The sequence below is a fragment of the Myotis daubentonii genome, chromosome 4 (assembly GCF_963259705.1).
Source record: "Myotis daubentonii chromosome 4, mMyoDau2.1, whole genome shotgun sequence".
NCBI classification, from domain to species: Eukaryota; Metazoa; Chordata; class Mammalia; order Chiroptera; family Vespertilionidae; genus Myotis; species Myotis daubentonii.
In genome coordinates this window covers 60802420-60817698 of record NC_081843.1, presented here as the reverse complement: position 1 = coordinate 60817698, position 15279 = coordinate 60802420, and the positions used below count along the sequence as shown (strand labels likewise).

The window sequence follows — 15279 nt, the reverse complement described above, 5'->3', positions numbered from 1 at the left end:
GGCTCAAGAGCACATGGCACCCAAGGGGATCGCCTGAGCTGGGACTTTACAGGTGGCAAAACCAAATAAACTGACTCTGTGAGAGGTGAGAATTCTTGCCCAAATCCTTTAGGCTGTAGTGTCTGTCATTCAGGTGGTTTGTGACTCAGAATCCAAGTCTCAACAAGTGACCTGACTTGCGGAGTGTGTGTGTATGGCCTGCCAGCTCTGGTCAGTGTCACTAACACCTCCGTTCCATCCTGACAGCATGCCATCAGCACCAAGAATGCCACAAACCAGGCCCTGCTGCTAATTGTCCCCCTTTCAGTTCTTTCAGACCTTGTGTGCCCTCGTCTAAGCATGAACATTTGCATGTGCTCCAATTTATCTAATTGTAGATATATTAACATTTCCCCCCTTCCAGATGGTGATGTGAAAAAAGGGCAACCGGTGAAATGAGGTCACCCAAGTTAATATCATGTGTCTTTCTCTATAGGTCATGTTGGGAACAATTTGGAGTTCTGTGTATGCAGGGAATGGGGGCTTTTTGCTAGCTACGGGGGAGGGGAATGGTCTGAGAGTCCAATTTTCAGAGAAAACTCACCAGTTCCTGTCAACTGAAAGAAACGTTTCATGCACATGGCGGGTCAGAATGTTATTTTTCTAATACAAACCACCTGGCCTCCTCCTCATTTACCTCTGCCACACATGCTATTCTACACACATACCTAGACCAAGGGTCCTGGTAACTATTACAAAACCATGTTGTATTTTGCTCCTTGAGGTTTTTTCTTTTCCCTTTTTTCTTTTTTTCCTTTTCTTTTTTCAAGTTAAGGTGAAGACAAGATGAATTGATCAGGGCTCAGAGGTTTGGTTTATTTTTATAGTTGCTTTGATGTAAAGGGACTTGGCTCTGATTGCACGAAGAGGGGTGGAGGGAGGTTGGGGGAAGATGGAGTCAGCCTTTCTTCCTCATTCAGCAAGTCCTGACACATTGAGCATCTTCCTAAAATGTGCCTTGAGGAGCTGGGAGACGGGGATGGAGAGCCTCAAGCCTTTATTTACCAAGAAGCCCTTTCCCAAGTGTTCCTTTGTCTACACTCTGCTATTCTCTTTGGACACCAAGCACCTGTATTCGTTGTGCTTGATAAGAAAAGACATAAAATAAAGGGCTGGGGAATAAATATAAGGTTTCCTTAAAGTAATATGCACTTGCAGTTTCATGGGCAAATTGTTGCTGTTTGATCATTAGCTGACATATGATTTTCAAATGGGAAGGGGTTACAGCTAATCTTCTTATCTTTGGGTCTCATTAGTTACAAAGTAGGATGCTTTCCTGTGGAGATTTCTACCAAGAAACACCTCCTTTAGAAGTGAAGTTACAATGCGTAGCGTGTTGTGCATCTGAGTCAAATAAACAACTCTAGAGACAGAGACAAAAGAGGCCATGGCTGATTTCAAATAGAAATACAGCATTAGTAAAAGGTAACAGTCTCACTTTTATGGCAGAAACTAACTCACTTCTTAGGTCATGGAATGTTAGAACGAGGCCTTAGTTAATAATTGGTAGAAAGAGAGCATTACAATCCCATTAAGCCAAGTCCATGATTTAATCAAAGTTTCTCTTAGTCCTTCTCTCCTGGGAAAAACTTAATTTTATAAACTTAGCTTATTGTGATTTAAGTATCCTTTTACTTCCCTGGACTTTGAGAAGAATCGTTCAATGCCTGAAAGTATAAAATATGTGTTTTATATCTGATAACATAGGTGAAGTATGCTTACTGTGGTAGGTAAAAGTGAAACACCCTAGTCTTCTTTTAGCCAGTATGAGCCTTTGAAAGTAGTTTTTCCAGGTATCTTCATAGGCAAAGGCTTTGGTTTGAAAACTAAGTGGCATAAGAATTAAAGGCCTTTTAGATACACATCTTTGCAAGGAACTCGTCTGCTGTGAGGGTTCCATGTCACGTCTCCCAGCTGTGCAGTCCTGCTATGCAACACCAAACATTGGGTAAAATGCAAACAAACAAGCAACAAAATCAATCAACAGGATGCCTATGGCAATTTTACATCTCAATTTCCTGTGGTGTCTGGCATTGTACAAGTGGGCTAAGTACTGACCCCAGTGTGTAGCGCCTGTATTTATTATTGTGGAGCAATTTTAACAACAAATGCTTGTGAAAAAGATATGATACCCTAATGAATTAGCGTCCTTCAAATAAATTGAGCTCTCACATCCATGTTTTAGCCAAGGGATACATTTTTTATTCAACCATAACTCATGCACATAAGTAATTGCATGGTCTACTACAATACCCAAAGGATTTTCTGCTTTTTATTCCAAATAAGAATAAAATTCATTAATCCAAACCACTCTAGCAGACTATATCGAAGACCATGTCACTGGCTTGAAAATAAAACTTGACTCACAAACCTTTTAATAAGATGTAAAATAAGAAAAAACACTCAATTAAGTTCCCCTTTTGGATTTGGGAACAAAACAGCTACTGAAACCATGAGCAGCTTTCCTTCTGAGTTTATCAAGAGGGGAGCCAGAGGTTGATCTGATGGCCCTTGTGTTGCTCCTATTGTAAAACAAAAAATGGAAATAACTGCTAGTTTTCATGGTAATGATATGTGACTAGAGGAGGATTAACTGCCTAGATAAAAATGGCATTAAGAAAAAACATCCAAAATGCACAAATTCCTACTTAATGCCTGTAATATTAGAAGATGGCTTTCTTTATAGAAAACACAATTAGTATTAATGTGTTTCATTATAACTTCTAAAAGAAAAATAATTTAGTATCAATAGGTCATTTTATTTATTGTTTAGAAATTAAAAAATGAATCACATATTCACTTTTCTTTTCCTCTACTACAGTAGTTTATGCAGGAATGGGTTAAAGACAGGATTATGGCTGTTTTCTTTCCCTCTAGTTCTCTGTTTTTGGGGGGGCTGTGGTGTCAAGACTAATGGAAAATTCTTTAATTAGTCGTCTTGGACACAGCTTCCATTTTACTTCAATAGGAGGTTTCTTTGCAGAAAACCAATGGTTTGTGTCCATCAGAACCTTTTGACTGCTTTCCTTTGTACTAGCCAGAAAACGAAAGCACAGTCTGAATACCACTCTTCTAAAGAATGAATGAGCGTAATCTCTTATAGCTTTCATGAAACTAGAGGGATTAGTGTAGTATGCAATCCAGTACCATACTATACTTCAAGTATTTTCAATTACTTGGCACCATTGGAGGTGACGTCCACAGCTCAGTAAGAAGGCTACTGCTGGCATAATGGCTTCTCCATGTCTCAGCACATGGTCTTGGCATTAATAATCCATCGTGAAGTGATTTGCAGTGCACAAGGGTGACATTTGATTACGTTAAAGGCATTGCAGGAATGAGCATGTAGGCTCTCACAGGCCAAATGCTGGCAAAAACAGGATGAAGTGTTATATGGTGAAAATATCATTTAAGATGGTTTCTGAACTGACAAAGAAAAGTGCAAGGACATTGCTTTAGGGAGGAATTTTTTTTCTGTTTTTTTTCCTTCCTGGTCTTTCTTTCTCAAATCATATTTTGGAGGGCCAAATGGGTTAAGGGGCCAGATTTGGCAGTCAATCACCCAAACACAATTTCAAAACATATTTGATTCAGGAAATTCTGGATCTTTTAAAGTGAGGATGTTATCAATCCTCCTGAGGACCTTAAAATATGATGATTTAAACATAAGGAAAAGGAGACCCTGAAATGATCAGAGAGATCACCAAGACTCCTCCCTGCTGAAAAGTTCAGTTTTTTCATTTTGTTTTCTATTTTTAAAAGACCACAAAGAGGATGTTTAATGTACTTCCTATCATTTTGGGTAGAAATTTATGAGACAATTTAAAACTTCATAGTTCTCAAAGCAGCAAAAACAAAAACAAGAGCATAGAATGTCTTACTTTGATGCCTCTAATCCATTCACGAATCTGTCAAATGCATTATATTCTAGACTAGAGGCCCAGTGCATGAAATTCGTGCATGGGAGGGGGGAAGGTCCCTCAGCACAGCCTGCACCCTCTTGCAATCTGGAATCCCTTGGGCGATGTCTGACTGCCGGTTGAGGCCTGATCCCATGATTGGGCCTAAACCGGCAGTCGGACATCCCTCTCGCAATCCAGGACTGCTGGCTACTAACCACTGGCCTACCTGCCTGCCTTCCTCATCGCTCCTAACCACTTGCCTGCCTTCCTCATCGCTCCTAACCACTTGCCTGCCTGCCTCATTGCCCCTAATCGCCTCTGCCTGCCTGCCTGATTGCTCTTAACTGCCTCTGCCTGCCTCATCACCCCTAACCCCTCTGCCTACCTGCCTGCCTGATCACCCCTAACCACTCGCCTGCCTGCCCAATTGCCCCTAATCGCCTCTGCCTGCCTGCCTGATTGCCCTTAACTGCCTCTGCCTGCCTCATCACCCCTAACCCCTCTGCCTACCTGCCTGCCTGATCACCCCTAACCACTCGCCTGCCTGCCCAATTGCCCCTAATCGCCTCTGCCTGCCTGCCTCATTGCCCCTAACTGCTCGCCTGCCTGCCTGATCGCCCCTAACCACTCTGCCTCAGCCCCTGCCTCCGCGGCTTTGTCCAGAAGGACGTCTGGGAGGACATCCGGAAGGTTGTTCAGCTGTCCGGTCTAATTAGCATATTATGCTTTTATTATTATAGATAGTTATAATTAGTGTACTTATTACATATGAACAAATATAATGCATACCTGGGTGTGAGTATGGCCAAATTTGGGTTATTCGTGGTCATGGGTACAGAGTGGAGGCAAAGTTACTAATGTATAAATTAAATGCAGAGAGAATTAGAAGGATTTTTAAAAAAATCTTTACCCAAGAATATGTTTTTATTTCTTTTTAGAGAGAGGAAGGGAGAGCACACCTGAGAGAGAAAGAAACATCGATGTGACAGAAAAACATACATCCATTACCTTCTATACATGCCCTGACCAGTGATCAAACCCACAAACTGGGCATGTGCCCTGACTGGGAATTGAACCCACAACCTTTTTGGTGTACAGGACAACGCTCCAACCAGCTGAGCCACCTGGCCAAGGCTAGAAGATTTATTAAATCAGTACTTCCAAATTAATCCACTTGCAAAACTTTAACCACAGATATGAGCTGACTTTAATGTTACTGACTTTTCCTTCTCAGCTCACTGTCTTGCAGAGTTAGGTGAAATATCTTAATTTATATATTAAACAGTATATAATAGTAATAGTATATGCTACTTTGTATATCAATCAATATGTAAAAATGGACAAATATAAACTCATTGATTCTTGGGACTTGTCATTCATTCATTTAGCTACTCATTCAAAAAATTTATTAGGCACTTACTATATACAAAGTACAGTGCTTAGCGTTATAGAGATAGAAGAATACAGACCCTGTCCCCAAGGCACTTACATTTTGTTATAGAGATAGAACATGCATATAAGTAGCTGTAGCCTATGGTAAAAACAAACCCATAAAATATTAGAAGTGAAACTGATATAACTGCTTTGGGAAATCAGAGGAAGTAGAGAAATCTAGCACGGGGTTCAGGGAAAATTCATGAGGGATGTGACATTTGAGTGGAGTCCTGGGAGTTGGGCAGGGTTTGGACATGAAGAGAAGGTGGCAACAGCACTCACGAGCAGGTCACAGTGTGAGTGTGTAAGGGGCCATAAGAGGTCAAGGCAAGAATGAAGAACAGTTAGAATGAATCACTGAGTGTCAGGAGAAGAACTCAGGGAGATAAAGCTGGAAAAAAATGTTAGGGAAAATCGTATTATCTTTATTGACAGATTACAAAATTTAGTGTATAATAAGAAGGTAATAGGGAACTACTGAGGTCTTTTTAAAAAAAGAACTTTTTAGTTTGAAATGAATTTTGATTTATAGAAGAGTTTCAAAGATAATACAAAGAGTTCTCAGGATATCTTAATATCATTTAAGTTTTCATGTTTAAAAATATAATTCTTTATGTAGTATTCCTATATTATGTTCCTATAATTGCATCCCTTTTCTCATGCTTAGTGTAGTATATGTGTTGGTTTTTTTCTTACTCAGAAATGCCAAAGATTTGTTTTCCTTATTTATCTTTTCAAATAGTTTTTGGTTTTGTTTACCTGGTTTGTCAGTGTTTGCCTTACTTCATTAACTCCACCAAAGCTACCCTCATGTATATTCAGTCTATGTTAAAACAAACACATGGTTATATTAATGTACAAATGCTATCCTATCTAATAAAAGAGAAAAATGGTAATTGACGTACGACAATACCCTTTTCATTGGCTAATCAGGGCTATATGCAAATTAACTGCCAACTATGATTGGCAGTTAACTGCCCCCCAGCCATGATCGGAGAATCAGGCGCCTTTGCCGCCCTGGCCAGTGATAGCAGGAAGTAGGGGTGGAGCCAGCGATGGGAGCTGGGCACAGTCGAAGCTGGCAGTCCCGGGAGCTAGGGGTCCCTTGCCTGGGCCTAAAGCGGAGCCCGCGATCACGGGGCCGCTGCAGCTGCGGGTCCCCGCTGCCCAGGCCGGACACCTCTGCCGGAGGCCTCAGGCCTGGTCAAGGGGCCGATCCAGTGATTGGTGATCGGAGGGTGATGAGGGTCAACTCCTCTGGCCGAGGCATCAGGCCTGGGCGGGGGGCGGAACCGGGGATTGGGGGGATATGATGGTCCCCTTGCCCAGGCCTGAAGCCTGGGTCAGAGGCGTCAGGCTTGGGCAGGGGGTGGAGCAAGCGATCAGAGGGAGATGGGGGTCCCCTGCCCAGGCATGATTCCTGGGCCAGAGGCCTCAGGCCTGGGCGGGGGCCAGAGCCAGCGATCAGGGGGAGATGGGAGTCCCCTGTCCAAGCCTGACACCTCTGGCGGAGGCGTCAGGCCTGGGCAAGGGGCCGATCAGGCGATCGGAGGGTGATGGGGGTCAACGCCTGAGGGCTCCCAGTATGTGAGAGGGGGCAGGCTGGGCTGATGGACACTCCCCTCCCCACACACACCCAGTGCACAAATTTCGTGCACCGGGCCCCTAGTATCAAATAAAGTCCCCTGATCCATCTTTTAAGCAGAATGCTGAGTCTTACACAGTCACAGAGCTAAGTGATTCTTTTGTCCTAGTTCTGCTTGGAATATGATTGACCATTTCAAAATAAAAATCTGTGCTTTTCTTTAACTCAAAGAAAATTGCTTCCATTATTTATTTCTACCTAGCTATTTCCTTTATCTCTTTCTAGAACTAATATTAAATTAACTAGAGGCCCGATGCACGAAATTCATGCAAAGGGCTCAGCCCTTGCAGCCATGGCTGCTTCGGCTGGTCTTTGGAGCCCCCGCAGCCTTGGCCGGCCCTCACAGCCCTGGCTTCATCTGGATGGTTGTCAAGGCTGTCGGTCATTCTGCTGTTTGGTCTAATTAGCATATTAGCTATTAATTATTTAGGATGTTTACCTCCAGATTTATCCCCATGTCTCCTGTACTATCTTTTTTAATCTCTTGTCTTGTGCTCTAAGTTCTAGAAGACTTACTTTACTATTTATTTATTTTATTTATTTTTTTACTTTGTTATCTTTTACTAATTTGGCTGTGATCTATGTCCACTCATCTACTTACTCCTCTTTTATTTATTTATTCTTCTAATTTGGCAGTCATATTTTAAATTTCCTGTTCCCTACTTACTTCTTTTATCATAGACTAGAGGCCCGGTGCACAAAATTCATACATGGGTAAGGTCCCTAGGCCTGGCTGGCAACAGGGCCAATCAGAGCCTTCTGGCTGCTGACCAGGGCCTTCTTTCCTTCATTCTGCGCCGCGCCTTGGTGGTCAGCGCATGTCACAGCAAGTGGTCGAACTCCCAAGGGGACAATTTGCACATTAGCCTTTTATTATATAGGATATTTTAGGGATAAATATCTTCTCACAATTTTTTGAGGATACTCATTGTGATACTCTCTTATGTCCTTCGCTACTTGAATTATTTCTGTTCTTTTGTTGGCTTGCCTTGAACTTTTCTCTTATTCTTTTAGCTTTCCTCAAATGTTTGGTGATCTTTAGTCCACTGACATTCATGGACAAAGAAATAGATTTGTTTCGGTGGCTCTCAAAAGCCCACTCGGTGGTGAGTAGGTCTGTTTCCCAAGGAGGTCTCCCCTGAAACAGGAAGTCTGATGGAGACTATTACTTTACTGTGGGCAGGTTTCATCTTAGAACATTTGAAGATGGTACTACAGAGCCACATGGGTTAGAGAATCCCTTCTGCAGTGGCTGCCTTTCTTTCCCCTCCCCTGCCCATCATTCTTGTCTAAGTATCTGGGGTTACAACAAGCTCTGTTCTGAGGCTTCTAGACCCACTTTCACATCATTCTCATCAAGCAATTCACTTTCATTGGCCAGAGGTCAAAATCCACTGGTGACTATTGCTCAAGGTAGAAGGCAAGACCTCACTGGCTGGCTGGGTCAGCAGGTTTGAAAGCAGTTTTCAAATTAGCCTTAAATTACCTCTTACTACTGCCAGAATACTTTCTGAAACACATGTGAATATACCATTCTCCTGCTCAGAATCCTTGAGTGGTGCTGATTTTATATAGAATAAAACCTGTTGTCCTTTACAAAGCATGAAGATCCCTTATGGTTTGATATGGGTATCTGACCATCATCTCCCACCACTTCCCTGCCACAGACAAAGGAAAACTCCCAAAATTCTGAAAGTGTGTGTGGTTTTTGTCACTCCATGCCTTTGCATTCACCATTCTCTATGCTGAGGATGTCATCTCTCCTTTACCTACTGGCAAAGACACCCTCAACTGCAGATCTTGGCTTGTGATTGCATTCCTCATGAACCCTTCTTTGGCTTCCCCTAGGCGTCAGATTTCTGGGTCTATTTATGTAAACTATATTCTCTCTTCACTCCACAAAATATGTAAAATAGCATAAAACAGATACATGGTAATAGGATAAAATAAGTAAGTGAGACATACTAAGTTCAAAGGAACACTAGAGGTGGAAATATAAATAATATTAAGTATTACATGACATGAAGTTCTGTAGACTTACACTACAAAGAGATACACTGAAAAGTTGACTCTGGGCTTCCTGCTTGTCAAAGGTAAGAGGGAAACTTAAATGATTATGAGTTTCACATTTTCCACAAACTATAATAAGGCGTTTTGCCAGTTATTGCAAATTGAGAGATAGTTTACTGTACTAAAAAGGCACTTACAAAGGTGACTGCTAAACTGAGAAGTTCCTTCCTTTATGCTTTTATTGACCCTCAAATACAATCCTATGTAGTTACTATAATATTTTTGTACATTGATTCCCTCAAGGTGTGAACCATAGCCTCATTACTTGGCCTGATGCTGGATACTTCCTAGTCACTCAGTGAGTATTTGTTACACACACTTGATAACCAGATGTTGATTAGGCCAATGTTTTTGTGTGAGTAGGTGTACAACTAGAAATAAATCATCATTTACACCCCTCATAGACATCATAAAGATTTAACCACCTGAAGTCTTTATAATAATTATCAAAACAATTGGAATACTAAATAAACACATTGCATGTATATCTCATGACTCCTGACCAATCCTGTGGATATTGTTCCTCATCTCAAAGTTGAGGAGATCAAGGAGTTAAATCAATTTCCCAAGAGTTAACAGTTATTTAGAGGCAGAATTTGAACTTAGCACAAGTGCCTGAGCCCAGCCCTATAAATCTTAATCTTTGCTGTTGGTTCATGCTTTGGCATGTAGTAGATTGATTAGTACTTGATTACAAAATTCAGGAAAGTGGACACTATCTACTGGTGGAAGGGTCATGATGGAAGGACTTTACCAAAGTTCCTTTGTTCTTTAAGGTATATTCCAAAATATTTTCTGGGAAAAAGGCAGCAACTATCAGGCAAATAAAATGCTGTAAAATTCACTTTCAATAAAAAATTATTAGGGGATACCCTAATGTAAAATATTTCCAGTTTAAAAAATTGAAATATCTGACCAATTTTCATATATATATATATATATATATATATATATACACACACACACACACACACACACACACCTTATATAATAAAGAGCTAATATGCTAATTAGACGAACAGCAGAACAACCTTCTGGATGAAGCCAAGGCTGCGAGGGCCGAGCCCCTTGCACAAATTTCGTGCACCGGGCCTCTGGTACATATATATAATGGAATATGACACAGCTTTTTTTCATTGCAACCAAGAAAACTTACAATGTTGCCATTTTATTAAAGGGCTTACTCTATTTTAACTTTCACTGACCACCGTATGGTTGATTCTTACCTGAAAGTTGCCGAAGCAGCTTCCCCCTGGAAGGGTCACATAACTCACAAAGGGAGGCCCAGGAGATGGCAGTGACTCATACACCACCACACCTTCACTGGGGAACGCAGCCCTCTGCTGCTGCTTGCTTTCCCAGAATTCCTGCAACATCGACACAACGTTCACTGAAAAAGACAAGAAAAATATCAGTTATTCAAAATGGACATACTCTGGCAAAACAAAGTTTTATTTGTGGGGTGCTTTTAGTTGTGAAAGAAACAAATATTACTTAACACAAATGTGTTTATTTCTTCATGAGTCTGGGTCAAGTGGCTTGGTGCTCTAATTCTAACCACATTGCAGTATTTTAAATTGACTTTACAATTTAATATCAAATTTAAAAATCTCACTCTTTCTTCTTTGAAAATTTGCCTTAATAAACTTTGTCCAGACCTATAATTACCCAGGGCCTCTGCTCCCATTTCTCATAGATTCTTAAACCTGCAAAGTGAAAGCCAAATTTGAAGGTAAAGATGTAAGCAGTGTAATTTTAACTGGGACTTGCCTATTATAAGGTTTAAGAGGAAAAAAGGCAGAAAGAAGAAAAGTCTTTCATGCTTCTCCCCACCCAATCTTAAGAATGAAAGGCAATTGTGTAATAAGCAGGAGGCTGGAAAAAGCCATAAGTGAAACTAATAACATGGAGACCTTGTTAAGGACCACGTCTGTTAGATGACTTCAGAAAACATGGTAATGGCTGGAGCCATGTGTTTTAGATTAAATGACCTGTGATAGCCTGCAGAATTTCCAGATCAAATTAGGTTGGTTTGTTTATCCTGTACTGCAAATTGAATTGTGGAAATTAACAAGGATAATAGAATTGTAGAACTTACGGGTCATGCAGGCAAAGCTCTGCCTAATGCAGGAATTCCCTGCTCAACGCTACTGACAGATGCCTGTGCCTGAACACGGCGAGAGGCCTGGTACTTGGCACACCTTGAGGCAGCCTATTTCAAGTGCTAATGGTTCTGACTGTGAAACGGTCCTTTTGGGACTGAGCTGAAATCTGCTTTTCTGTAAAGTTCATTTCTGGGGCCCCCTAGAAGCTTATCCCCTTATCCACATGAGGGCCTACCACATAACTTGAAGGCAGTGAAGGGCGCCTGTTGTTTTTACCTGCCTGCCGTTGGATTCATTCCTCTCTTTGTGGAAATAGCACAAAGGTTTTTCTGAAACAACTACTTTTCTTCAACCATGTCTTCTCCAGGGCTGAGGGTGGGAATTTGACCAAAGCCACATCATCCACCGCCGGTAAGTCCAGGAATTTTGTTGGAAATGTTGGAAGACCAGATTCTTCTTTTTTCACTAGGGTTGCTAGGGTGATAGGAGCTGAGTGTGCTGCTGCCCAAGCAAAGGGGAATCCAGTTGACAAGAAAACCAACGGAGAAGGGCAGAACCAATAGATGGAGAAAGACTCGGTCCTGACAGCAGACTTTGAGCTCCTGCACCAACACATCCACTTTTTTCTTAAACCGTTTTGAACTGGTGTCTCTCACTTGCATATGAAAATATACTAATACAAACCACTTTTGATTTCCCTAAGTTCTAGATTAAATAATTTTTTATTCTGCCCTGGCCAGCTTTGCTAAGTGGTTAGATCATTGGCCTGATAAGGGCTGAGGGTTCGATTCCCAGCAAGGGCACCTAAGTCTATTGTAGGTTCCCCAGCCCCGGTAGGAATGCATGCGGGAGGCAACCAATCAATATCTCTCTCTCTCTCTCTCTCTCTCTCTCTCTCTCTCTCTCTCTCTCTTTCTCTCTCTCTCCCTCTCTCTCCCTCTCATTCTCTTTCTCCTTCTCCCCCTCCTCCCTTCCTTTCACTCTCTCTAGAAATCATTGGAAAAAAATATCCTTGGGTGAGAATTTAAAAAAATAATAATACTTTTGTTCTTTAAAGCATTTTTTTGTGTAGCATAAGGTCTATATGCCCTTTGACATTCTCTGGAATTTCCTGGATGTACTTCAAAATGCTGGGTGTTGATATTTTTGAGGGAGTCAGGAGAGTCACATTGACCTGGAGGCAAAAACATTGCACAATCCCCTTTTAAACTGTTTCTAGAGCACCTGACTCCTTTACCTCACCCTAGGTCACAGATCAGTTAAACAGTATGTAGTTCAGGTAAATTATCGAGACATCTAAGGAATTGAAATCCTGTGTATATTTAAATACTGCAGTGTTTAGTTTTCTTTCTTTTCCTCCCCCCCCCCCCCGCCAGCTTTATTGAGCTATATTGTACAGTGTTTAGCTTTTAAGAAGTGGTTTGTAAAGAAACTGGGAAAATGGAAGACTACTAGAGGGGATAATTGAATTAAAATATAAAATACAAGTTGAAGTGGTCAAATTGAGATTGGTCACCTAGAGCTTTTCCATTCACTCAAAAATATTTGAAATGATATTTTCCACCAGTTAATGTAATTCAAAATAGATTTAGAACATTTATTTTCTAAATTATATTTCTTCTGCTCACCCCCCTCCTTCCCTCCTATTCCCCAAAAAACAAGGATTTTGACCTGGTTGATTTGTGTTTCTACTTGCATTTGACCTCCAGAATTCAGCAGAGATGTCTTGAAGATTGAAGCCTAAAACCAAAGCCCGTGCCCTGTTGTTCTGATAGTCAACAAAGCATATTAACCGCTATTTTAAGTAAGCTCATTGTTGAATGATGTTCAGCTGAGAACTAGAGTAGGAAGTTGAAGACTCATGATTATTTAGGTGAAATGAACACAAGAATTTTGGCACATAAAGCTATGCGAATTAAAGAGTCTGAAGGTAGGTACTCAGTAAAATTTCTACATGAATAAAAGTAGCAGATTTCACATTTTTCATTCTGCAACCTTGGAAGATTTCTTTGATGGTTTTATGTATGTCATCACCTCTAAAGAGTGCAACATCTGTCCATGCACACACACAATCCATCTTCCTATTTCTATCTCCTCTGGACGACTGCAAAACCAGATGAATGGAGTGCAGAGGGAAGAAGTCCAGCTTGCTATTTGGAATTCCAAAGATCCAAATATCAGAGGATACTCTATTTATGAAAAGCATGCTCCTCTATTTTTTTGAAGTATCAACAACAAGGTTCATGGACAATATCAAAGAAAATATGAGCAGAGGGTCAAGAGCTGCTAAAGAAAACCACCCAAGTTTGAGAATAGGCCCCACAGAGTTTGGAGAACTGCAGTTGCACCTTCAATGCTCCGCAAGGACCCTGCCTTCATGTTACAGAACAAACTCGGGCTACCAAGCATGTGATATCTGGAGTGGCTCATCTACGCAGGTGCCCACTTCCACCTGAAGCCTCAAGTCTTAAAGGAATTTGTGCTGCTTCTCCTGGGCATTGTTATAGTAGTCATTGTCTTGACCTATTTTTTAGATGTTTTTTCTTTATGCACTCCTACTCAGCTGCCATAAGTATGCTTAAGATGATGAATGAATGAATCAATCAATCAATCAATCAAATGAAACACTCAATATTGAGGCTATTTTTGGATACTAATTATTAAAATTTTCCCATTATGGTCAAACTTCTAGAAAAAAAATTTCTTATGTTATAATCTACTAGGGGCCCGGTGCACGAAATTCGTGCACTGGGTGTGTGTGTGGGGGAGTGTCCCTCAGCCCAGCCTGCCCCCTCTCACATACTGGGAGCCCTCAGGCGTTGACCCCCATCACCCTCCGATCGCAGGATCGGCCCCTTGACCAGGCCTGATGCCTCGGCCAGAGGTGTCAGGCTTGGACAGGGGACCCCCATCTCCCCCTGATCACTGGCTCTGGCCCCCGCCCAGGCCTGAGGCCTCTGGCCCAGGAATCATGCCTGGGCAGGGGACCCCCATCTCCCTCTGATCGCTTGCTCCACCCCCCGCCCAAGCCTGACGCCTCTGACCCAGGCTTCAGGCCTGGGCAAGGGGACCATCATATCCCCCCAATCCCTGGCTCCGCCCCCCACCCAGGCCTGACACCTCTGACCCAGGCCTGATGCCTCGGCCAGAGGAGTTGACCCTCATCACCCTCCGATCACCAATCACCGGATCGGCCCCTTGACCAGGCCTGATGCCTCTGGCCTAGGCGTCCGGCCCGGGCAGCGGGGACCCGCAGCTGCAGCGGCCCCACGATCGTGGGCTCCGCTTTAGGCCCAGGCAAGGGACCCCTAGCTCCCGGGACTGCCAGCTTCGACCGTGCCCAGCTCCCATCGCTGGCTCCACCCCTACTTCCTGCTATCACTGGCCAGGGCGGAAAAGGCACCTGATTCTCCGATCATGGCTGGGGGGCAGGGCAAAGGCGGCCCCAGGGCCGCCTTTGCCCTGCCCCCCAGCTCTTAGCTCCCCCCTGGGTTTCCGATCACTGTCAGTGGCAGGGGGCTGCTTCCTGCTTTCCCTTTCGCCTCCCTGCATTGTGCCTACATATGCAAATTAACCGCCATCTTGTTGGCAGTTAACTGTCAATCATAGTTGGCAGTTAACTGCCAATCATAGTTGGCAGTTAATTTGCATATAGCCCTGATTAGCCAATGAAAAGGGTATCGTCGTACGCCAATTACCATTTTTCTCTTTTATTAGATAGGATGTTTTCTTATTTTCCATTCATTTTTAACCTACTACCATCTGGCTTTCCTTTATTTTATCCCACTGAAACTACTCTGGCAAATATCACCAATTCCTAATTTTCAGTCCTTATTTACTTGACTTCTAACTGCATTTGACACAACTGATCAATTTCTTCTAGACAATCTCCTATCCCCAGGCTTTTCTAATAGCAGTCCTCTTGATCTGCTTCTCTATATCTAATCATTTCTTCTGTCTCTCTAGTGGGTTTCTCTCCTTCTGCCCACCCCTAATGTTGATTTGCATGACAATCCTATCCTTGTTTTTTTTTTTTTACTTCTCTCTGCTGTTCTCCTCCAATGACAGAACCTACCTCCCTAAC

The 15279-nt window shown here is 42.3% G+C and overlaps 1 protein-coding gene across 1 annotated transcript in view; it reads right to left on the bottom strand.

Annotated features, from left to right (window-relative positions):
- The window catches only part of LIX1 (limb and CNS expressed 1), a 47747-nt gene that overhangs the window by 19521 nt on the left and 12947 nt on the right, over nucleotides 1-15279 (bottom strand). The window contains exon 2 of the mRNA XM_059691854.1: nucleotides 10317-10480. Within this exon, the coding sequence (XP_059547837.1) occupies nucleotides 10317-10480 (164 nt within the window). The remainder of the gene's footprint in view (nucleotides 1-10316; nucleotides 10481-15279) is intronic.